The sequence below is a fragment of the Pleurodeles waltl genome, chromosome 9 (genome assembly GCF_031143425.1).
Source record: "Pleurodeles waltl isolate 20211129_DDA chromosome 9, aPleWal1.hap1.20221129, whole genome shotgun sequence".
NCBI lineage: Eukaryota > Metazoa > Chordata > Amphibia > Caudata > Salamandridae > Pleurodeles > Pleurodeles waltl.
Window position 1 is genome coordinate 987,066,652 of NC_090448.1, and position 25,286 is coordinate 987,091,937.

Sequence of the window (25,286 nt, forward strand, 5' to 3'; positions counted from 1 at the left end):
GTGATGGGTATGCATGTTTTCCTCCACAGAGATGGTCAATCTGTGGATGCACCTCAATAGTATCAGTTTAACACTCAAATACAGCAATAAGCAACAAAAAGGTCACCAGTCCAGCTTTCCAAAGGGCCTTCTACTGGGCAGCAATACACATTACTGCTTTTTTTTTATTAACTTTTGAACCGTTTGAGCTAGAGACAAAATGTTTTGGGGGGAAAATCTGCAGATTATGCAGCAGATGATAGACCATGTGGCAATGGCAGCAAATCTATAACTATGCAAAAATCACTGCGGCCACACAATCACATAATTCCTTTGGTCCTGGATATAAAAGCTGTAACACATGGGCTGCAACTTTAGTGCACAGCATCTAAAGAGAATTATACTATATTTCATGGGATGCTAACGGCTTGGATTTTACAGCTGCATGGAACAGGTTTCTGAACATAATTTGTCATAATTAAAAAATACCATTTACAAGCATTAATAACCGTGAGGTCCAAGTAGGATGCTTTCTTTTATTCCAGGGAAGGAAGTGGTCCTTTACTTTTCTTTCACGCTGTTTCTCTAAAAGGGTTTTTATTATTACCATTATAAAAAAGATGCTTCTTTTTATTTTATTTTTAGCAAAACTGACTCCTGGTTATATTAGTTTGGGACTGTTGCGGACTTCAGTTTTTAGGTATTTCATCATCAGGTAGCTACATATAAAACAATGGGCAGCTTAAATGAAAAATAAATGTAAACAGTTGTTACTCAGTCGGAAATGCTCTTATAGTTCATTATGAAACCTCCATTAGTTAATGCACTGCAGAGGTCTGTGTGTAACCAGAGAGCCACAGAACTGAATCTTGGTTGGTGAAGTGGAGAATAGTGACGTGCATTTTTAGTGCTAAAAGGTCACACAAAGCCTGTGACAGAATGCACTGTGAATATGCAAGTCATTATTTTATACTTGCATTACACAGTAGAAGATAAACTGATACAAAATGTGCAGAACATTTTACGACAAAATGGTGCTTCCAAAATATAGATTTTAGTAATACCCAGACCCTACGCAATTCATTTTTTTGTACATAATTGTTCCTTCAGGGCCTCCTCGGGGTACCAAACACTATGTAAATACAATTGAAAGCGCGAACGTACAAATTGCAAGCAGCTAAGTTAACTTCTTGCACTACCACTCAAAATGAACAAATCTTTGTCATCACAAAGTTTTCAGTGATTCGATCAATTAAAGCCATCATATGCTCCTAAGCACCCTTTAGATTTGCAGACTACCGTTTACATTTGTGGATTAACTTGCAAACAGGCACCCTGACTTGGCTTCAGTTTCACAGCACTAGACGCACCCTAAATGACACTCCACCTGAAACAATTTAACTATCGGAATTAAATGTCCGGGGCAGTTGTCTTTTGAAGAGCAAACATTTCGGATTTCAGGCAGAAGTGAGGCTGGGAAATGCACACCCCGTTCCCATGACTACATGGGCTCCACGGAGGTCGCGCCACAGGTTGAAGATCTCTGCACTAGAGGCATACTACGACAACACGTCTTCAACCAAATATTTACCCTGTTTAGAAAGTTTGAGCGCTACGATGTCACACTAGTGCCAATTACAACCTATAAAGCTGCTCGTTGACAAAACATACCTAAAGGTAGAGAAGCCACTCAGTGGAGAGTTGCATTGTTACAAGGGAGATAGCAGGCAGACTTCTTAATTGGTAGCAGGTAAAAAGACCTGCATTGCAGACTATTACAAGCTGTAACTACTGGTCAACGTTTCACAGCCGGGCGTGAGGGAGAACTGCCAGCCACACATACAAATTAGAATGCATCAAGCGGACTAGCAGACTGAGCAGTGCTTTGGAGGAAGAAAGAAAAGGGTGAAGCAAAGTTGATGGAAAATCAGAAGTTTAAATACGTAACCATGAAGCAGTCATGTCTGGCCACAGAAGGGTCAGGTATTCAACAAGCATTTGCAATGCAATAGGTCTCACATGTGAGAGTTACAGCTATTGGCTATGTAAATGACAATGTCTTTTACCTATGTGTTTTGGTTTGGAGTGTAGTGTATGTATAGGAAGTCGGCTCTGTATATACTATCTCAAAGTTAGAGATAGTGTGCACAGAGTCTAAGGTTTCCCCTTAGAGGTGGATAGTCGCAAAATGAGATAATTCTAATGCTCTATTTTGGGGTAGTGTGGTCGAGCAGTTGGCTTATCAGAGGGTAGTGTTAAGTATTTATTGTACACACACAGGCAATAAATGAGGAACACACACTCATAGACTTACTCCAGGCCAATAGTTTTTATATAGAAAAAATATATTTTCTTAATTTATTTTAGAACCAAAAGATTTGAAGTAAATACATAAAATGCAAGGTACTCCACACAGGTAAGCAAGATCTTTGAATTAAAGCAGTAGTACACACAGTATAGGTTAAAATGGCAATAAGCTATTTTAAAAGTGGACACAGTGCAAAAATCAACAGTTCCTGGGGGAGGTAAGTAAAGCACGTACAAGTTAATTCTCCTGGGCACAGGCAGCCCACCGTTGGGGATTCAAGGCAACCCCAAAGTCACTGCACCAGCAACACTGGGCAGGTCAGGTGCAGAGGTCAAAGGAGGGCCCAAAACACATAGGCGCCTATGGAGAACAGGGGTGCCAGTCTGTTGGCAGGTAAGTACCTGCGCCCTCGGGGGGGGTGTAGAGCACTGGGTGGGGGGGCACAAAACACACCCTCAGCTGCACAGGGGCAGCCAGGTGCAGTGTGCAAAGTTGGTGTCAGGTTTGCTATAAAAACCAAAGGAGGGACCTGGGGGGGGGGGGGGGGGGGGGGGGGGGAGTCACTTAGGGCGATGCAGTCAGGGCTCAGGGGGGCTTCTCAGGCCAGCCACCGACTGGGCTAGGGAGAGGGCCACCTGCTGGTCACTCCTGCACTGGAGGTTGGTTCCTCGCGGTCCTGGGGGCTGCGGGTGCAGTGCTTGGTCCAGGCGTCGGGTTCCTTGTCACCAGGCAGATGCGATCAGGGGGAGCCTCTGGATCCTCTCTGCAGGTGTCACTGTGGGGATGCAGGGGGAGTCATCTCAGGTTATTCACGCAGTTGCAGTCACCTGGGAGTCCTCTCTGCTGTATTGGTTCTCTGGAGCTCGAGTCGGTGCAGTGTGTGAAGTCTCACGCTTCCGGCGGGAAGAGTGAGTTCTTTAAAAGTTGATTCTTTGTTGCAAAGATGTTGCTGTTGGTGAACAGTGCCGCTGTTCTCTGGAGTTTCTTGGTCCTTCAGGTTCAGGGCAGACCTCAGAGGTCACTGGTCCCTGCCGGATGCATCGCTGTGCAGGTTCTTTGAGTCTGGAGACAGGCCGGTAGGGCTGGGGCCAAGTCAGTTGCTGTCTCCGTCGTCTCCGCAGGGCTTTCAGGTCACTTAGGGCGATGCAGTCAGGGCACAGGGGGGCTTCTCAGGCCAGCCACCGACTGGGCTAGGGAGAGGGCCACCTGCTGGTCACTCCTGCACTGGAGGTTGGTTCCTCGCGGTCCTGGGGGCTGCGGGTGCAGTGCTTGGTCCAGGCGTCGGGTTCCTTGTCACCAGGCAGATGCGATCAGGGGGAGCCTCTGGATCCTCTCTGCAGGTGTCACTGTGGGGATGCAGGGGGAGTCATCTCAGGTTATTCACGCAGTTGCAGTCACCTGGGAGTCCTCTCTGCTGTATTGGTTCTCTGGAGCTCGAGTCGGTGCAGTGTGTGAAGTCTCACGCTTCCGGCGGGAAGAGTGAGTTCTTTAAAAGTTGATTCTTTGTTGCAAAGATGTTGCTGTTGGTGAACAGTGCCGCTGTTCTCTGGAGTTTCTTGGTCCTTCAGGTTCAGGGCAGACCTCAGAGGTCACTGGTCCCTGCCGGATGCATCGCTGTGCAGGTTCTTTGAGTCTGGAGACAGGCCGGTAGGGCTGGGGCCAAGTCAGTTGCTGTCTCCGTCGTCTCCGCAGGGCTTTCAGGTCAGCAGTCCTTCTTGTTGTAGGAATCTGATTTCCTGGGTTCTGGGTCACCCCTAAATACGAAATTTAGGGGTGTGTTTAGGTCAGGAGGGCAGTAGCCAATGGCTACTGTCCTGGATGGTGGCTACACCCTCTTTGTGCCTCCTCCCTGAGGGGAGGGGGGCACATCCCTAATCTTATTGGGGGAATCCTCCAATCTCAAGATGGAGGATTTCTAAAGGCAGGGGTCACCTCAGCTCAGGACACCTTATAGGCTGTCCTGACTGGGGGGTGACTCCTCCTTGTTTTTCTCATTATCATCTCCTGCCTTGCCGCCAAAAGTGGGGGCAGTGGCCGGAGGGGCGGGCATCTGCACTAGCTGGGATGCCCTGGGGTGCTGTAACAAAAGGCATGAGCCTTTGAGGATCACCGCCAGGTGTTACAGTTCCTGCAGGGGGAGGAGAGACGTACCTCCACCCAGTACAGGCTTTGTTCCTGGCCACAGAGTGACAAAGGCACTCTCCCCATGTGGCCAGAAACTTGTCCGGTTGTGGCAGGCTGGCAGAAACTGGTCAACCTAGCACTAGGAGTAGGACTGGTATTCAGGGGGCATCTCAAAGATGGCCTCTCTGTGCATTTTACAATAAATCCCACACTGGCATCAGTGTGCCTTTATTGTGCTGAGAAGTTCGATACCAAACTTCCCAGATTTCAGTGTAGCCATTATGGAATTGTGGAGTTTGTGTTTGACAAACTCCTAGACCATATACTCTTTATGGCTACCCTGCCCTTACAATGTCTAAGGTTTTGCTTAGACACTGTAGGGGCATAGTGCTCATGCACATATGGCCTCACCTGTGGTATAGTGCACTGTGCCTTAGGACTGTATGGTCTGCTAGAGGGGTGACTTACCTATGCCACAGGCAGTGTGAGGTGGGCATGGCACTCTGAGGGGAGTGCCATGTCGACTTAGTCATTTTCTCCCCACCAGCACACAAGCTGTGAGGCAGTGTGTATGGGCTGAGCGAGGGGTACCCAGGGTGGCATAAGACATGCTGCAGCCCTTAGAGACCTTCCCTGGTATCAGGGACCTTGGTACCAGGGGTACCATTTACAAAGGACTTATCTGTGTGCCAGGGCTGTGCCAATTGTGGGAACAAAGGTACAGTTTAGGGAAAGAACACTGGTGCTGGGGGCTGATAAGCAGGGTCCCAGCAGACTTTCAATCATAACTGGCATCAACAAAAGGCAAAAAGTCAGGGGGTAACCTTGCCAAGGAAGGCATTTCCTTACAGTATGTATGGCAGGTGCTATAACTACCCTCCCATGACTTTTGCAGCAGGAGAGAGGACACAACAAGGCTGTCATCATAGGAGTGTCTTGCCTCATCCTACAGTCTGGCTGTGATATTATACACAGGAGTCCAGAGGGTGATGGGGAAGTGCTCTGCGCCTGTGCCAGCAACTATGGGGGATATTTGAGGTGCAGCCTCTTCAAACAGGAAGCAGTGCTATTTGAAATCTGTTTTAGATAGTGCTTCTGGAAGTGGCATCTGCAAGTTTGCAGCAGCTTTGAGGGGACTGTAAAAGCCATGACACCAGTGAATTCTGAGAGGAGGAAGTGATGGAGTTTTCTTCAATTTTCAGCCCTCGGATATGCATCTCCTCTCACTGTGGCACCCTTGTGTTAGCTTCTTTGCCCTACAGGGTTAGGAAAATGGCTGCCTCCACTAATTGAGCTGAACTCAAACTTGAGGCAGTGAAGTGCTGTATTCACGACTACTTTTCCACCATTTTGGAGACAGCACCTTTTGACTATCTTCTTGTCAAGAACTAACCTATGTGCTTGGTTGATGACCCTCCGCAGCGCTATGAAATGGAGCAATCTGTATTACCAAGTGCTATATATAAAAATAAAAAAAAAAAGAAGTGGTTATTCCCAGACTGCCACAACATGCACCAGCAAAGAACCCTAGGGGAGAGGATGTGGCGTAAGGCCCAGAACTGCAGACCTTCAAGTTGGGGTGCCGGTTTGAGCCTCAGCGCAGACTCAACATCCTGTGATTGTGGGCAAATTACTTAATCTCCCCTTGCTACCAAAAATGAACGTGCTCTTGTGTAATGTAATCGGTGCTTCTGTGAAGCGATGTAATAATACCTTTGTATTGCGCTACATAAAACAAATTAAAGTGAAGGCATGGTTAAACCCACAGACTAGATTACACCATGTATGCTCGACCTAAAAATGTGACCAGATGCAAAATTAGTCTCCTTGTATGAAATACCAGAAGCTTATATCCAACACACGAAATTATAACGAGAAACATGGCTTCAACACCCCAAAATTCAGCATGCTCAAAGCAAGGGCTTCCGATCGCTGCAGTTGTTAAATAGCATTGAACACCTGCTCCATCTCCATGGAGATTACCACACCAACGTCGTGTAATGATATGCGTGTTCCTCTCACCTACTTCAACGCCCGGCATAGCCACAGGGCTCTTTTGTTTGCCATTTCCAGGCGCGAATACCTCACACAATCCCTCTTAGTTTAATTGCATGTTGGGATGTGCGGTCCCGTTCACCCATTATAACACCAGGACTGTATAATCCCTAGTACTCAAAAAAACAACTTCGGGTCTCGGGAAAATATACACACCTATACCACTTTGGAGCTCTGCTATCCAAACCCCTCGCCGAAACCCCTAATCTCTACTATCCCCATCATTGCAATTCTCCGTTGACACTTGCAGACTCCTCGTCTACTCCTCGCAATCACCTTAAAAACTGCCCAGTGAACATAAAACCTTACCATGCTGGAACCAAAACTTGCGGCCGTCGCAATAATGATACGTCAGAATAGAACCTCAAACCGGAAGAAATAAGAAAACCGGAAGTGACGTAAGAGAAACAGCGGTTGTGAAGCTTCAAGGAAGCACGATTCTGGGGGAGGAAATAGAGGTGAGGGAAAGAGAGAAGATGTCTGAGGCCGGGGGCAAGAGAGGGGAAACCGGGGAAGCGGAGAAGAGGGAAGTTGGGATGAGTGGAAAGGACATGAAGTGGACGGATCAAATTGAGTAGTAGAACGGATTAGGGACGGTGGGGAAGAGGATGGAAGGCAGGAAAGGGGCAATGCGAGTGACTGGATCAGGGACTGGTAGAGAAGGGGGAAAGTAAGGAAGTACTGGAGCGTGCTTGAAAGTCAGAGAAAAGTGTACAGTGTGTAGATTGAGCGTAAAGGGAAAGTGGAAATGAGGAGGATGGGAGATACTGTAGGACAGTGTAGGAAATTGTTTCTGAATGATTGTGCTTTCAAGGAGGGGATGCACGAGTGGCCACGCATGTAAATCACCGTACATACCGAAACGTCTTCAGTCTGGGACACTGACTGAAATAATAACTTAATCATGAGTGGCAGTGTCTTAAAATATTTCCTGAAATGTGCAATACGCCTGTCGTTTGATCGAGTGCCTTCCTGACTATGGCAGTTTCTCCGAGTGCTGTACTGATAGCGTACCAGTTGTTTTCACGTCTACTTCACACCTGCTGCACGCTGGCTGTTTCATTGTCAAACGTCCGGCATAAGATGTAGAGCCATAGCTGAACACGACCATTCTGTATGGCTTTGATAGCTTATTTGCTACTCGCTTGCAATGTGTCATACCAACACCGTCATGCCATGTTAACTTGCTAGCCATGCCCCAATAATTTACTGACTGTGTTCGCTAAATGGAGTCTTATTCTCCCTCGTAACTATCCTTACGGTTGGGCCAAACACATTGCTGCATTCTATAACCATAACTTTGTGTTCGTTATTCATGTAAAAGTTCCTCCCTAGCATAATGCATTTAGTTTCCAGTCTGCCGAAATTCCTCTAGGAGAGTGGGAAAGACAGTAAAATTGGTAAGGGCATAATTCGATGCATTGTACGTTACAACTTAATAATTGTAGCTTCCTTTATTGGTGCATTACCCACTGTGTTTCTTACCTCGCCAGAATCCTTATTGATAAAATCACCCAGAGTTGATCAGAACCTTTGAGTCGAGGTTGTGGCATGCTGTGCCAAGAACTTCTTGCATTCGACCTAAAAAGCAGGCCCTTTGGGGACCAGAACTGAGCAGGCACAGGACGCTTCATCCATTTACTCTTTTCTCTTTTTTTTAAGATATAGTAACTTTTTCCAACCTGGTATAAGGTACATCATATTTGGTCTAGCCATGGGAAAACACGTCTCACGCATTATGTGGTGATTATAACATACAAATGACCACAAATTCAATTATTTTACTCATCATATCGTTGAATAACCATCCCTCCCATCTTGATAACGCAGCAATTTTTCACAAGTACTGCTGTTGCCCTCTTCTTCCCTAAAACCCTCACCTGCTCCCCCTGATCGTCTCAGGAACAAAATGCCCAATGTCCTCCCACACAGGAGTAATAAATGAATGTTGGCCCCTTCTAAAAGATGGTTTAGCAATGGTCCACAGTGTCCTTCGAATAGAAGGTGGATACCTTTTAAATTACTGATGAGCGTTTCTATAGCTAAAATATTCCATAGGCGCTGGTACCAGTGTCCCCTTGTGAGAGGTTTTTCTGTTTTTCCAGTTAAATGCAACAGCCAACTTGGCCACTCCTAAACACTGTAATTCTGCTTCCGACCGCTTTAGTCATATGCGTATGATTTGCTATTCTGAACCCCAAAGATAATATCTTTAGGTCGAATGAAAGGGGGAAATCCAGAATGCTCCAAAGGGTATTCACTACTGCCTTCCAGAATAGTATGTTTGGGAAAATCCCACAATTTGTGGGAAGCATCTGCAGTCGTCTCAGCTATGGTATCCCAAATTACAAGGCTGGTCACCATCAGTGAAGATACCTAAGCGTTTTGTGGCCTATCCTCAGTGGTTTAAATGGGACCATAGAAGTTCAGGTTTTCGCACTTTAGACTACCTGGTTGCTCTTGAGAAGTGCTGGAACTCCCCCATTAAATGTATTTCAGCAGTGCTGACAAGTGCTGGTACTCTCCCTTTCAAATTGAAGAAGTGCATGTACTCAGTACCGGGCAGTGCCTGCCAATTTAAAGCACTGGCTATCAAGTTTCCAGAGCCAAATGAAGTCATACAAAGGTCGCCCCACTATGGCATGGTCTATAAACGCCTACATCTTGTCCGTCTCACATTTAGACAATTCAGTGATGACCATAAGTTGTGCTACCAAGTAATATATTTTTAGGTCTGGGAGAGCCATGTCCCTGTCTCTCTGGGTTGCTGCTGAAGTCGTAAAAGTCGTCTTGCATGCCTCGAAAAACCTACTGGTCCACTTGCTATGGGAAGTCATATTTTATCAGGTCAAGCTATTTTTAGGACCTACTCCCCCACTCTGGCGAGTTCAGTCAGAAAATGAAGGAGCAATCAAGACACCTTTAAATATTGTTATCTTGTCACATTTGATAGTTGTCAGAGACAGAGGTCAAAAGGCATTTTCTCTTCTTGCAATTACTTTTTTCCTTCTGACTGCAGAGTTCCAGGAGTTTGTAAGGTGAACTGTTTGGCCTGCAGTACAAAGAGTGTGAAATGAAAGGCTGTAGGGTGTTGGGTTTTTTCTAACACAATATTAAAATAACTATATCAACTGTACAACCATTTAAAATATGTTTCAGTATTTGTGAAAGCCCATTTTTTTGTACTTTTGTTTGATAAAAACATGTATTAATAGGATGAAAACAAATCAGAACAATTAACTTGGTGATGTGGTAATGATAAATATGTTTTCCGACACCTAATTTTTACTGATTATTGTTAAAGGACTATATAGTTTTATCAGTAAAGCTGCAATTTAGTGGGAAGGGTTTTGGACGTTTCTTGGAAACTTACTGCCTCTAAATGACAGTGCACTACCACATCATGCTTTAGTAATATATTAATTAAAAGTGAGTGTTTAAACATAAACTGAGAAATTCCTGCCCGATGGCAATGTTATTTGTAAACTAAGAGGCAATTCATTAATCATGTTAACTCTTTATGTGGGCTAGATTCTTATTATACATGGGGCAAAATAGGTTGTTTTTGTACAGCAGAAATGCTGAAATCACATGTTTGAAGATATAACCATATGTGAGAATGAAGAAAAATGTGACTCTGTAAAATACAATATTTGGCTAGGATCACACAATTTGAGACCCGTTTCCAGTCAAGTACATTGCAGTTAGGTCTAGTAGATTAATCAGGATGAGTAGCATTTTTATGATTTTTCGAGGTCTGTCTTTTCTTACTCCCCATTCAGGCAAACCAATCAACTGATCTACGTAATTGTTCATAAATACATTTTCTAACTTTATAGGCAGAGCCTGAAACACATACAGTACCCTCAGGAGAATACTCAATTCAATGAAGCCAATCTGGTCCATCAAAGACAGCACTAAATTCGGCCTTTTTTTGTTTGTTGATAAACCGGTTTTATTGAGTTTTGCAAATAGTGCACAGTAAACCACAACAGGACACACATTCATTATGGAGGAGAAGGCTGAACAGCCGTCGAGCACAACATCAATAGAAAAAAAGTGAAGTCATACAATAATACAATGTGGCACGGTCGTCCCTCCCTCACAACAGTTCTTATGACAGCTGTCTAAACTATTTTGCCCAGACTCTACCATGCTTGCGAAGGCAGCCCCAGGCCCCGTATATTGATCTCTCCTGTTGTGCACACCTGTCCACTCCTCTGCGCCACTGGGAATTGATGGTAGAGGTGGGCTTCCTCCAGTGAGCCGCGATGTCCACTTGGCCACCATGGTCGCTGACCCCAGGAAAGTCTTTTCAGCCCTTGCACCCCCAACCCCCTAAAGGACCCCAAATAAATGCCCTGAAGGAGAAAGAGGAACCTCCCATTCCAGGACCTCAGACTACACCTCCACAACTGCTGACCAATACAACTGAATATTTTGACATAGCCAGCCCACATGATAGACATCTGCGAGTGTTCCTGCACAGCGGAGGCATGGGGGCTAAATTCTGCCATTTAAGATAATTTTTAACCTCAAGGAGTAAGCGAGGATGATTTTCTCCATACATCTGGTCCACTTTAGATGTAATGCGTCTCTTTTGAGGCCCACATGAACGGAAGCTCTTCCCTTGCAACCTGTACCCCCAAAGGTGGATGGGTAAGATTCAATACCCCTGATTACTTCATTTTTATTTTTAGAAGGCTCTATACTTAAAGCAAGAGAGGGAGGGGAGCGCAGCGATCACTCTTGCCTGGTGCCTCTGTCTGAACCAAGCCTGAGAGTGAACGATCCAAGGTGATCCTTGTCATTGGAGGACTATATGATGCAAACTCCATGGTTAATAACAGTCTTCTGAATCCCATCTATTTGTTAATATTTGTATCTATATATAACAGTGTATCTTAAGATCACTATTACCAGTTCTGTTGGTCTGTAAGAGATGCATAGCTGTGACTTCTTCACTTGTTTGTTCAAAATGTAAATTGTTGCCTACCTAGGTCTCCCGGAATTCCCCCCCTTCTGTGTTATATATTTTTATAATTTAGGTAGTTTTTGAACCAGGAGGCCCTCAAAGGTTTTAGAAAAAAGGATTTCCCCCATACCCTTCCAGGCCAGGGGTTTTCTTTTGCTTCAGACTCTTTATCACTAACTGTATCTCTTCCAGAGAGATCTCAGAGTCTAGGGCCTGTCGTTGGGTGTCTTATCAAGGGCAGAAGTACCACCTATTCCAAGAATTGCAATTGGATACCCATCCCATATAATCAGTTATAATATTGGCAGAATGCCTCCAATCTATCCTGCATTATTTGAGAAAGCTCCTCCATTTCTGTCCTTATTTCCTTAATAACCATTCACTTTATTTTTTTCTCTTGTGTCTCGCTGAATGGGATCCCCCTTTATTTACTATTTTATTGGAGGCCCGTTTAAAATATAACATGAACAGTCCTGCCCTGTTGCCACGTAATTCAAAATATAGCATGCATAGTCCTACCCTATTACTACACAATGCTTTAAGTTGACCCTGTAGGCACAGTTTATAGCCCATGAATGATCTGAGAGTCCTATTTACACCTATTGTCACTCCTCTAGTTCATGCTGTCAGGGAATTGCTCACAGGAATGAGATCAGTGCTGGAGTACATGCAGTGGACATTAGAGATGAAGTTATACTCTATATATAAGGGGCGTCAGGTCTCAAAAATGTACTTGTCCACTTGCGTCGATGAGTTTGATCTTATCAGGTTAAGTTATTTTTAGGATATACTAGCCTGTTCTTTTGAGAGAGCTCAACCTGGCAAAGAAGAGGTGTTCTGTTCCTTCAAAAAGAGAACGAGCGTTAAAGATCCTTTTAAATATTGTTTTTATCTTGTCACATTTGCTGTGTTTCAAAGGCGGAGGTCAAATGTCAGTTTATGTTTCCTTACAAATTGCTGGTAATTCTATCCCGGAGAATGGTGTTTACTTTTCATGCTTTTCTTTCTCTGATTGGAAAGTTACAAGATTTTGTAAAGTGAACTGTCTGACATGTTGTGCTGGGGTACAGAGAGTGTGAAATAAAAGGCTGTAGGATGTCAGTTTTTTTTTATTTTTATAACACACAACATTTAAATAGCTTGTTTAGTGAACTGTACAAATATTTAGTTAAGAAAGCACATTTTTTTTGTTATTCTGAAGGGTTATGGAAACAAAGATATTTAATAGGATAAAAAACAATCAGAAAACTTTACTTGGTGATGTACAAATAATAAATATTTGCTGAAACCTGATTTCCATACATTATCGTTTTCACACTATATCGTTTAAGTGGTAAAACTGCATGCCAGTGGTTAAGTTTATGGCCATATCAGTGAATGTGCAGTCTTTAAATGAAAGTGCTACTGTATCATGCTTTAGTGATATATTCATTAAAAGAGAATTTTTAAACACCAGAAACATTCTTATCCCTGCCTTGATGACAATCTTACTAGTGAACTAAGATGCAAGTCAGTAGTCACATGTGGACTAGATTTGTATTATACACAGGATAACACACATGCTGAACTCAGGTATTTGAAGTTGCTCTCTTGTGGGATAATGAAGAAAAAGGCAACCTATTGAAATAAGATATTTGCATAGGATCACACAAATTGAGCCCTGTTTATGGGTCAATTGCATTACAGTTAGGTCAAGTAGATTATTCAAGTTTCTAGACCTTCTGGTCTGGTAGCATTTGAATGTATTTTTTCGAGGTCAGGGTGTCCTTCCCGCCACACGTCCTTTAATGCCACTTCCTTTAAGCTCACTTTAAGTTTGTTCGAGAAGACCCTTGCGGAAGTCACCTCTCCTTACCACACCCCCAAACCTCCCATCTCATGAGGAGTCCCAACCTAGATTAAAGTATCCAGTGAAAATGATCCCTCTAGAAGCTTCCCCTCTCACCCCACCAAGTGTTGAGAGGAATTTGATTGTGTTCCATGTTGGGTGCCTGTACAGAAACAATAGATATGTGCCTTTCCTCACAGTTAACGCTAGAGGATGATGTATCGCCCCGTTATATTTTGCTAGGGAAAGACTGTGTAAAAGTGGAGATACCATTTTTTGGACAACGTGTTGTAATCTGTCTGTGGGCTTTTAACCAAGCCCACCGCATGCCCATCACTATCACTTGTTCAAGGGCTTTTCAAAATTCTTTTGTTATCGTTGGTAAATGCTTTACCTTTGTCCCTCCTTGGGGCGGATTTTTATCACCTTGGCCATCAACCCTGTTACATGGATAATTGCACGTTTACCAATATGTTTGACTGTACACTTCTTCTTGAGCTAGCTTCTTTTCCTTTTCTGTCTCTCCACGCTATTGTTAGCCATAGCATTTTGAATGGGCTTGCTTATGTCAACTGTTTTACTTTTTTTTTTCTATTTATGTGGCAAGAAAAGTCAAGTTAGGAATGTTTAGTCTCTTTCTGATTGTACTACGCTGGCACGACTAAATCATCCAACCCTGGTAACCTGTGCAAATGTTGCAGTGGGTAACTGCTGTTTATTCAACCAGTTGTAAGATGTGTCTAATCCCCTGGTCTGTATTTCTACCATCACCCTGCCCGCCGCTTGGTAATGTACAATATCATTAGCACCCTTTGCATCATTGACCACCCGGGGTGATGATATGTCCTCTTTTGCCCCCTCTCCTAGCCTGATCATGATTTTGTTCAGTCTAATCTGGTGCTTCTTCTAGTCTGTGGTTCTGAGGGGTAGGTCCCACTTTTCGCCTTCCGTTTCCGCTGTCTTCCACCCAGGTATGTTGCTTGTCTTTTGTTTCTGCCATTACCCGATCTTGTCCCTCTTTCTGTTATTAATGTCTGTTTGAGCCCCTAAAGTCTATTATGCAGGTATCTCCTCCTCCACATACATTTTAATTACTTTCACCCCTCTCCCCAGTCCATGGCATAATGTGTGGATTGGGAATAATCAAAGATCATGCCAAATTGATATATCCATTGTATATCTAAATTTTTCCACTCTTAGTTTCTCTGAAGCTAGCCCTCCTCTATAGAGTAGACTGTGACAGTTCCTGAAAGAGGGAACAGAAATGATCATTGAAGGAGACCTTGTATAGTTTTCTAGCTGCTAGCAGTACTTCTTTCTTGTGGAAGTGATGACATTTTGAAACCAAGTCTTGCGGCTGAGTGTCTCATCAAGAGTTTGCTGGACCCTCCTGGTGCGCTCCGATGCTCTATCTAAATAAACCTTTGGGTTTCCCAATTCAGTTATGGTGTAAAAAAAAAAAAAAAGATCTATCAGTAACGTATCTTGAACCCCCATCCCTCCCAAGACGCTAGACCTAGTGTTTTCTCATCTCACACTATTTCTATGCCTCAAATCACAGCATAGCTGTCTGTAGTTACCTCTCAAAGTCTTCCACTTTCTGAAATGTGTTTGCATTGATCGTCTGCAGCATCTCAGCATAGTGTTCGATCTCCAAAATCCTGGACCCCACTGCATCTTTCGGAAAATCCTCAATCTTGGAGTCAAGATTTTTAAATCAGAACTGCTGCGTTCAGATTCTCTTCCGAGATCTTCCATCAAGCCTTTTCTGAGAGCCTCTAGTGAACTCTGCAGATCTTGTTTCATGCGTAATATCGTACCCCATGTGAACTCTGGCTCCTGGTTTAACTTGGTGAGTCTCCAGTCACACCCTGCAGTGAGCATAGATATCTGTGAAGGGTCCTATTTCTATTCTGCACCATTTTGTTCTGTACCTGATTCTTTGAAGGCTGATGGGCCTGCCAGGGTCCCAGAGGGTTCGCCTCAATCCTGTTTTGTGTCCACAGCAAGTCTTCTGCCTTTAACCATGAGTCTCAGATGTTTGTCCATTTGGTGGTGTCTTCAGGTGTAATTTATGGATGGGTGATAGCCTGGATGCCCAACGTCTTCCCGCAACCAAGAGCATATGAACCCTAGTACCTCCACCTGAGTCATTCGAGAATAGTATAGGGGTCAGTTGTGCTCCTTGTACTCTCCCCTGAAATTTCTGGGGCCCGAATCTAGCCATCTCTTTCGCCAAGGGCCCCATATGCATAAATGGGCCCTTCACAGCTCATTGTCAGTCTTATGACTCCCACTCCAGTGCCAGCTGCATCACCAATACTGAGACACCCTGATCCCCTGTGCCAACAGAGCCCACCTGGTGGCCAGGTTAGCCGGAATGCCATATATCACTGCATTCTCTCTCTCCCAGGCTTCCCTGTGCTCCTCTGCAACAGCTCATTTTGGCCTAGACAACCAACCGAGCCCAAAGTTGATGAAAAACTTGTTGGATTCCTGGAATACATTTATTTATGAAAAATAAATATACATTACCTTTTGTACATTTAGGAATTGAAGAGTGACACCACTTTCCCCACTAGTAGTGCAGTTTAGTGCACGAGGAGAGAACAATTCCCTGGCTGACACAGAAATCAGCAAAAACTTTAGGTATATAGTGGGAGTCACTCTGAAATTTAGCCCTTCAACAATCTGAAAATGAGTCCTCCAAGAACCACTGAAAGTATTGGTCATAACTGAGTAGTGCCACTAGTTGGGCTAGTCTTTAAGCGGAGGTGATGGTCACCAGGAAGACTTCTAAAACATGGTATAGTACATTAAAACCAGACGAGGCTCCATGTAGGGACAAAACCTGGTTCAAAAGAACCTCAAGGGTGCAAGCATATGCACTGCATACTCCTTGACCTCCAACATCACAGGGCATCGTTCCCTAAACACCTATATCACCAGTAGCTGGCCACTGAATGATAACATTGGGCGACCTTTTATGTAAGCCATGAGAACGCATAGACATAAGAATTGAGCATAAATAGCTGCCTCAAGTTCTATATTGCCAAGACTATCTCCATCAGCCTTTCTCTCCTCCAAAGGCTGAGAGTTACAAATACCAGGAAATCCTCCCCAACCTCCTTGGGGACAGCAGAGGGTCAGACTGCCACCAAAGAGGGTAAAAGGCTTAGAACAGAGCCCACTTCCGTGGGCTTGACATTTAGATTACCAGAGGTTTCCTCTATTTGGCCCTCCTGGGTGCATTTGGAATAACATACAATCCCGCCCTTCTGATCTTGGAGCAATGATCCAGAATGGCATTTCCTTTGCTCGTGATCATATACCCCTAGGGTGAACAAACCACTTGCATTTCTGGGGATAAAATCTAGGGAAGTGCAGAAACACTTGCTGATTCTGCACATCCTGAAAAGCCAGCCCTGTAATGCTTCTGATTTAAAGAGGTGAGGTCTTGTCTATTGTTGTTCAACGTTCTCATGGACTTCGATTTTGCACCTTCTTCCTGAGTCCTTGACTTTGTGGCACCTTGACCATTTACTCAAATTATGGCTACATTGTTGTCCATCCTAACTAGATAGCAGTGTCTTTGCGGATGACTTAAATTGGTCACTGTGGCCTCTAGAGCATCCTTGAATTCCCTCCAGTTGGAGTGCTTGACAGACTCCATCAATGGTTCACCAGCAATGTATGCAAGCGAATTCCAGGGCATGCCGTAGGTCTGTAAGCTGGGGTTTTGTTATGAGGTCCAAAATTGTCGAGATTGCATGTTGATTTGTATTACTGAGGTGCCGTGATGTAGGGAACAACTTACACATAGAAAGCCAGGTCCCCCTGTACTTGAAGCCTTTGGCTATCTAGAGCTGGGCTAAGAAGCTACTGCTTTGTTCGAAGATTAGATTGATGTTTTTTGATCAAAAAAAAAAATCTTATCAATGTATCAGACATGCTTTCAAGAAGGTGTCATTGTCAGAGATCAGAATTGCCTTTTTCATGTTCACCTGCCAACTGAACTTCTGAAACATCAAGCACACAGGGTTTATTGTTTTAGAGAGACTCATGAACAGGTACTGTCCTCAGCTGCCAATTTCCCTTATATAGGTGAACATGTGTGCTCCTCGCATAGAGAAGTTACACCACAGTTGCAGGGGCCTTGACAAAGAATCCTCTGATCCAAATTCATCCCAAGCAGGAGAGTTTAAAGAAACTGATGTTGCCAGTCTGGGAAGGTAAAAGCATGTACCTCTCGTTAGATCGCAGGATCAAAATGTATCAATAAGTTGTATGTGATTTCATAGAAAAACCATTTAATGGAATACCATTATTAAGAAACCATTTCATCTAAACAGTTTAATGGAAATGTTCTGGGATAAATGGCATTTGGCATTTCATAGAAACCAATTCATAGAATGTTTTTTCGAAATTGGCTTCTTTATACTTATTTTTTTAGTTGTAAATTGAATGGTTGCAGGTCTTTCAGTAATTTTTTGTCGAAGGTATTTATTTCAGTGTTCTACATTATGAGAAATTACTTCAGATTTATATCTTTTACATTGTCAAACAACTCTTTGGATGCTTTTAATTCACTGAACCCTCACCATCCATAAACACCGTCCATCTCTGCCCCTTAAAAATGTCTCTCCACGTATAGGCTCCACCCACCCCAGACCTTTAAAGTCCCCCAATCCCATGGGCCTTTCTAACCCTAAACTCCATCGATCCCTGAGCCCTAAAACCCCTCACCACACCTAAACTCCACCAATCTCTGACCCCTTTTAGCCCTTCCTACTCCTAAAGTCTACCTATCTCTTAACCAAAAACCTCCTCATCACCCTAAACTCCCCCCATCTTGAATCCTAAAAAAAAGTTTGATGCCTAAATCCCACCGTCCCTGATCCCTTAAAATCATGCACCACCTCTATACTCCTCTCATCCCTGAACCCTAAATAAACCCTCACTACCCCTGAATACCACCAATTTGTGGCACCCTAAAAACCCTTTCTACATATAAACTTCACTTATTCTTTAACCTTTAAAACCCCGTACAAGCCTAAACTCCACTCATTACCTAACACTAAAAACCCTTCACCACCCCAGAACTCTACCAATCACTGAACCTTAAAAACACTCACCAGGCCATTCCACCATCTGTAAATCCTATAATACCTCAACACTTTTACACTCCACCCATCCACAAACTCCCTAACCCCCTCACCACTCCTAAACTCCACTCACCCATGAACTCTGAAAGTCCCTCACTACCCTAAACTCCACCTATGCCTGATCCCTAAAAAAATCCTCACCACCCTTGAACTTAACCCTTCCCTGAATCCGAAAAAACATCTTCGCCCCTACACATCACACATCCCTCAATCCAAAAACCCCTCAGTACCCCTAATTTTTACCCAAGTGAGTAATTTTGAATGTTTCCTTAAAATTATCGTTCATTTAAAATATTTCCATTAATTTTCAATTCATTTGTATTTCCTTCAAATTGCCTGTCCTTAAAATTGGCTTTCCACTATTTGGTTTCTGTGATTTTTCACCTTTTGTTTTTCCATTAATTCACATACATCAGTGTCAGTATGCATCCTCCAAGTTGTCTGGTTCCTTGGAAATTCACCCAGCACCCCACTGGGATTATTACTTAGAGAGTATTGTCTTAACAACACTGTAATTCTGCTTGAGGTCAATTACTGACTGTATATCTTCAAAAAGAGTTGAAGACCAGGAGGAAATTTATAAAGCTTCCCTCTTTCACTTTTCCTTTGGCATTGCCGTGACCATTCGCTATTCCACTGGAGAGTTTTTGCATACTCATATTGTATGAAAGAAAATTTGTCCATGAGGAAGGACGGCTTTGTGGATTTTTTTTTTTTAGAATGCCAAACCACTAATTAGCATGCTACAATGTCTGAATGCCAAGATAGCTTGCGTTCTAACAGTCCATGCTTTACAGTTTGACTTAGTTGTGGCTCAAAACCTTTTTTTTCAAACCAGAATTTATTGTATTTTGAAAACCCAGCTAACCAACACATTGCACATAGTGATTTGGTATAAAGGCATTTACGTGTACACCATATATATGTATATATTAGTGGTAATGCCCAGTAACAGTTATACCAGTCCATAGTACGCCACCACCTTCCCTAGATTTTGGCATGCTTCTGATGACATCATCTTGCTGAGTATATGGGCTCTTCCTGCTTTGCGCACCAGAGCCCTATTGGCCAAGAAGAGAGGACCTATGAAGTTCCAGTGCCTCTCAATGTCTCTCTTGCCCATGAGGATGTGATAGCCTCGGTGACCCCTTAGATAGTCAAGGATTCAAAGTAGAGCGAGACACATCAAAGGCTGTATTGGAGTACCAAGGACTCTCGACAGATGAGTGAAAATTCCTTGCCAGTACGCCGATATAATAGTGCACCTCCACACCATGTGGAAGAAATCTCCACCAACTTCTGGACCATGGAATCATTCAGGTTCAGGTAGTCTGTGGGTCCTTCACAATCTCTGGGGCACAAGGTAAGTGAGGCAGAGGTATTTAAGCTGAATAAGGCAGAGACTTGTTGAAATGACAAGGGTATATGTGGAGTCTTGCACACATCTCTCAAGTCATTATCACCTAATGGGCCTAGCCCTCCTTTGCACCATGCTTGTTTACTTCACGTGAGATCAGAGAAATTGTTAACTAACGATTTAGACATTTGGGATATTCCTCCTTTCCCAAAAGGACCCAGAAGCAGTTTAGTCTCAAGTGGGGTATTGTAGGAATTTGGCTCTGTATGCACTATTTCAAAGTAAGGAATAGTATGCACAGAGTCCAAGGGTTCCCCTTAGAGGTAAGATAGTGGCAAAAAGAGATAATACTAATGCTCTATTTTGTGGTAGTGTGGTCGAGCAGTAGGCTTATCAAAGGAGTAGTGTTAAGCATTTGTTGTACACACACAGGCAATAAATGAGGAACACACACTCAGAGACAATTCCAGGACAATAGGTTTTTGGATAGAAAAATATATTTTCTTAGTTTATTTTAAGAACCACAGGTTCAAATTTTACATGTAATACTTTAAATGAAGGGTATTGCAGGTAGGTACTTTAGGAACTTTGAATAATCAAAATAGCATATACAGTCTTCACATAAATCACATATAGCTATTTTAAAACTAGACACAGTGCAATTTTCAACAGTTCCTGGGGGGAGTAAGAGTTAGTTAGTTTTTGCAGGTAAGTAAACCACCTACGGGGTTCAAGTTCGGGTCCAAGGTAGCCCACCGTTGGGGGTTCAGAGCAACCCCAAAGTTACCACACCAGCAGCTCAGGGCCGGTCAGGTGCAGAGGTCAAGGTGGTGCCCAAAACGCATAGGCTTCAATGGAGGAGGGGGTGCCCCGGTTCCAGTCTGCCAGCAGGTAAGTACCCGTGTCTTCAGAGGGCAGACCAGGGGGATTTTGTAGGGCACCGGGGGGGGCACAAGTCAGCACAGAAAGTACACCCTCAGCAGCAAGGGGGCGGCCGGGTGCAGTGTGCAAACAAGCGTCGGGTTAGCAATAGAAATCAATGGGAGACCCAGGGGTCTCTTCAGCGATGCAGGCAAGGGGGGGGCTCCTCGGGTAGCCACCACCTGGGCAAGGGAGTGGGCCTCCTGGGGGTCACTCCTGAACTGGGGTTCGGATCCTTCAGGTCCTGGGGGCTGCGGGTGCAGAGTCTTTTCCAGGTGTCGGGATCTGAGGAACAGGCAGTCGCGGTCAGGGGGAGCCTCGGGATTCCCTCTGCAGGCGTCGCTGTGGGGGCTCAGGGGGGGGGGGACAACTCTGGCTACTCATGGTCTCGCAGTCGCCGGGGAGTCCTCCCTGAAGTGATTGTTCTCCACAAGTTGAGCCGGGGGCGTCGGGTGCAGAGTAGCAAGTCTCACGCTTCCGGCGGGAAACGCAAGCTGTTTTAAAGTTGCTCCTTTGTAACAAAGTTGCAGTCTTGGGTGAACAGAGCCGCTGTCCTCAGGAGTTCTTGGTTCTTCTAGAGCAGGGCAGTCCTCTGAGGATTCATAGGTCGCTGGTCCCTGGGGAAAGCGTCGCTGGAGCAGTGTCTTCAGAAGGGGGGGAGACAGGCCGGTAGAGCTGGGGCCAAAGCAGTTGGTGTCTCCGTCTTCTCTGCAGGGTTTTTCAGCTCAGCAGTCCTCTTCTTCTTAGGTTGCAGGAATCTGAGTTCCTAGGTTCTGGGGAGCCCCTAAATACAGAATTTAGGGGTGTGTTTAGGTCTGGGAGGGCAGTAGCTAATGTCTACTAGCCCTGAGGGTAGCTACACCCTCGTTGTGCCTCCTCCCAAGGGGTGGGGGTCACATTCCTATCCCTATTAGGGAATCCTCCATCTGCAAGATGGAGGATTTCTAAAAGTCAGAGTCACCTCAGCACAGGTTGCCTTAGGGGCTGTCCTGACTGGCCAGTGACTCCTCCTTGTTTTTCTCATTATCTCCTCTGGCCTTACCGCCAAAAGTGGGGCCATGGCCGGAGGGGGCGGGCAACTCCACTAGCTTGAATGCCCTGGGGTGCTGTAACAAAGGGGGTGAGCCTTTGAGGCTCACCGCCAGGTGTTACAGTTCCTGCAAGGGGGAGGTGATAAACATCTCCACCCAGTACAGGCTTTGTTACTAGCCACAGAGTGACAAAGGCACTCTCCCCATGTGGCCAGCAACATGTCTCGAGTGTGGCAGGCTGCTAAAACCAGTCAGCCTACACGGGTAGTTGGTTAAGGTTGCAGGGGGCACCTCTTAGGTGCCCTCTGGGGTGTATGTTACAATAAAATGCACACTGGCATCAGTGTGCATTTATTGTGCTGAGAAGTTGTGAGAAGGTAGCCTCTTTCTAGCCTTGTTACCCCCACTTTTGGCCTGTTTGTGAGTGTATGTCAGGGTGTTTGTCACTGTTTTCACTGTCTCACTGGGATCCTGATAGCCAGGCCTCAGTGCTCATAGTGAAAACACTATGTTTCAGTATGTTTGTTATGTGTCACTGGGATCCTGCTGGTCAGGACCCCAGTGCTCATAAGGTTGTGGCCTATATGTATGTGTCACTGGGACCCTGTCACACAGGGCCCCAGTGCTCATAGGTGTGCATGTATATGTTCCCTGTGTGGTGCCTAACTGTCTCACTGAGGCTCTGCTAACCAGAACCTCAGTGGTTATGCTCTCTCATTACTTTCAAATTGTCACTAACAGGCTAGTGACCAATTTTACCAATTTACATTGGCTTACTGGAACACCCTTATAATTCCCTAGTATATGGTACTGAGGTACCAAGGGTATTTGGGTTCCAGGAGATCCCTATGGGCTACAGCATTTCTTTTGCCACCCATAGGGAGCTCTGACAATTCTTACATAGACCTGCCACTGCAGCCTGAGTGAAATAACGTCCACGTTATTTCACAGCCATTTTACACTGCACTTAAGTAACTTATAAGTCACCTATATGTCTAACCTTTACCTGGTAAAGGTTAGGTGCAAAGTTACTTAGTGTGAGGGCACCCTGGCACTAGCCAAGGTGCCCCCACATTGTTCAGAGCCAATTCCCTGAACTTTGTGAGTGCGGGGACACCATTACACGCGTGCACTACATATAGGTCACTACCTATATGTAGCTTCACAATGGTAACTCCGAATATGGCCATGTAACATGTCTATGATCATGGAATTGCCCCCTCTATGCCATCCTGGCATAGTTGGCACAATTCCATGATCCCAGTGGTCTGTAGCACAGACCCTGGTACTGCCAAACTGCCCTTCCTGGGGTTTCACTGCAGCTGCTGCTGCTGCCAACCCCTCAGACAGGCATCTGCCCTCCTGGGGTCCAGCCAGGCCTGGCCCAGGATGGCAGAACAAAGAACTTCCTCTGAGAGAGGGTGTGACACCCTCTCCCTTTGGAAAATGGTGTGAAGGCAGGGGAGGAGTAGCCTCCCCCAGCCTCTGGAAATGCTTTCTTGGGCACAGATGTGCCCAATTCTGCATAAGCCAGTCTACACCGGTTCAGGGACCCCTTAGCCCCTGCTCTGGCGCGAAACTGGACAAAGGAAAGGGGAGTGACCACTCCTCTGACCTGCACCTCCCCTGGGAGGTGTCCAGAGCTCCTCCAGTGTGCTCCAGACCTCTGCCATCTTGGAAACAGAGGTGCTGCTGGCACACTGGACTGCTCTGAGTGGCCAGTGCCACCAGGTGACGTCAGAGACTCCTTGTGATAGGCTCCTTCAGGTGTTAGTAGCCTCTCCTCTCTCCTAGGTAGCCAAACCCTCTTTTCTGGCTATTTAGGGTCTCTGTCTCTGGGGAAACTTTAGATAACGAATGCAAGAGCTCATCCGAGTTCCTCTGCATCTCCCTCTTCACCTTCTGATAAGGAAACGACCGCTGACCGCGCTGGAAGCCTGCAAACCTGCAACATAGTAGCAAAGACGACTACTGCAACTCTGTAACGCTGATCCTGCCGCCTTCTCGACTGTTTTCCTGCTTGTGCATGCTGTGGGGGTAGCCTGCCTCCTCTCTGCACCAGAAGCTCCGAAGAAATCTCCCGTGGGTCGACGGAATCTTCCCCCTGCAACCGCAGGCTCCAAAAAGCTGCATTACCGGTCCCTTGGGTCTCCTCTCAGCATGACGAGCGAGGTCCCTCGAATCCAGCGACTCTGTCCAAGTGACCCCCACAGTCCAGTGACTCTTCAGTCCAAGTTTGGTGGAGGTAAGTCCTTGCCTCACCCCGCTGGGCTGCATTGCTGGGAACCGCGACTTTGCAAGCTACTCCGGCCCCTGTGCACTTCCGGCGGAAATCCTTTGTGCACAGCCAAGCCTGGGTCCACGGCACTCTAACCTGCATTGCACGACTTTCTAAGTTGGTCTCCGGCGACGTGGGACTCCTTTGTGCAACTTCGGCGAGCACCGTTTCACGCATCCTCGTAGTGCCTGTTTCTGGCACTTCTTTGGGTGCTACCTGCTTCAGCGAGGGCTCTTTGTCTTGCTCGACTTCCCCTCTCTCTTCAGGTCCAATTTGCGACCTCCTGGTCCCTCCTGGGCCCCAGCAGCGTCCAAAAACGCCAAACGCACGATTTGCGTGTAGCAAGGCTTGTTGGCGTCCTTCCGTCGGGAAAACACTTCTGCACGACTCTCCAAGGCGAGAGGGATCCGTCCACCAAAGGGGAAGTCTCTAGCCCTTTTCGTTCCTGCAGAAACCTCAGCTTCTTCTGTCCAGTCGAAGCTTCTTTGCACCCGCAGCTGGCATTTCCTGGGCATCTGCCCATCTCCGACTTGCTTGTGACTTTTGGACTTGGTCCCCTTGTTCCACAGGTACCCTAAATTGGAAATCCACAGTTGTTGCATTGCTGGTTTGTGTCTTTCCTGCATTATTCCTCTAACACGACTATTTTGTCCTTAGGGGAACTTTAGTGCACTTTGCACTCACTTTTCAGGGTCTTGGGGAGGGTTATTTTTCTAACTCTCACTATTTTCTAATAGTCCCAGCGACCCTCTACAAGGTCACATAGGTTTGGGGTCCATTCGTGGTTCGCATTCCACTTTTGGAGTATATGGTTTGTGTTGCCCCTATCCCTATGTTTCCCCATTGCATCCTATTGTAACTATACATTGTTTGCACTGTTTTCTAAGACTATACTGCATATTTTTGCTATTGTGTATATATATCTTGTGTATATTTCCTATCCTCTCACTGAGGGTACACTCTAAGATACTTTGGCATATTGTCATAAAAAATAAAGTACCTTTATTTTTAGTATAACTGTGTATTGTGTTTTCTTATGATATTGTGCATATGACACTAAGTGGTACTGTAGTAGCTTCACACGTCTCCTAGTTCAGCCTAAGCTGCTCTGCTAAGCTACCATTATCTATCAGCCTAAGCTGCTAGACACCCTATACACTAATAAGGGATAACTGGGCCTGGTGCAAGGTGCAAGTACCCCTTGGTACTCACTACAAGCCAGTCCAGCCTCCTACATTGGTTGTGCAGTGGTGGGATAAGTGCTT

General features: G+C 45.3%; 2 protein-coding genes across 5 annotated transcripts in view; one reads left to right on the forward strand and one right to left on the reverse strand.

Annotated features, from left to right (window-relative positions):
- FCF1 (FCF1 rRNA-processing protein) overlaps positions 1 to 6,883 on the reverse strand; it is a 94,955-nt gene extending 88,072 nt beyond the window's left edge. The window contains exon 1 of one of the 2 annotated variants that reach the window (XM_069208487.1): positions 6,776 to 6,883. In XM_069208487.1, the coding sequence (XP_069064588.1) occupies positions 6,776 to 6,778 (3 nt within the window). In that variant the 5' untranslated portion in view covers positions 6,779 to 6,883. Of the gene's footprint in view, positions 1 to 6,622; positions 6,730 to 6,775 lie in introns of those variants that run through there. The other variant, XM_069208488.1, reaches the window with a different exon arrangement.
- AREL1 (apoptosis resistant E3 ubiquitin protein ligase 1) overlaps positions 6,818 to 25,286 on the forward strand; it is a 708,282-nt gene continuing 689,813 nt past the window's right edge. For all 3 annotated transcript variants that reach the window (XM_069208486.1, XM_069208484.1, XM_069208485.1), the window contains exon 1: positions 6,818 to 6,924. The gene's annotated coding sequence lies outside the window, so the exon portion shown is untranslated. The remainder of the gene's footprint in view (positions 6,925 to 25,286) is intronic.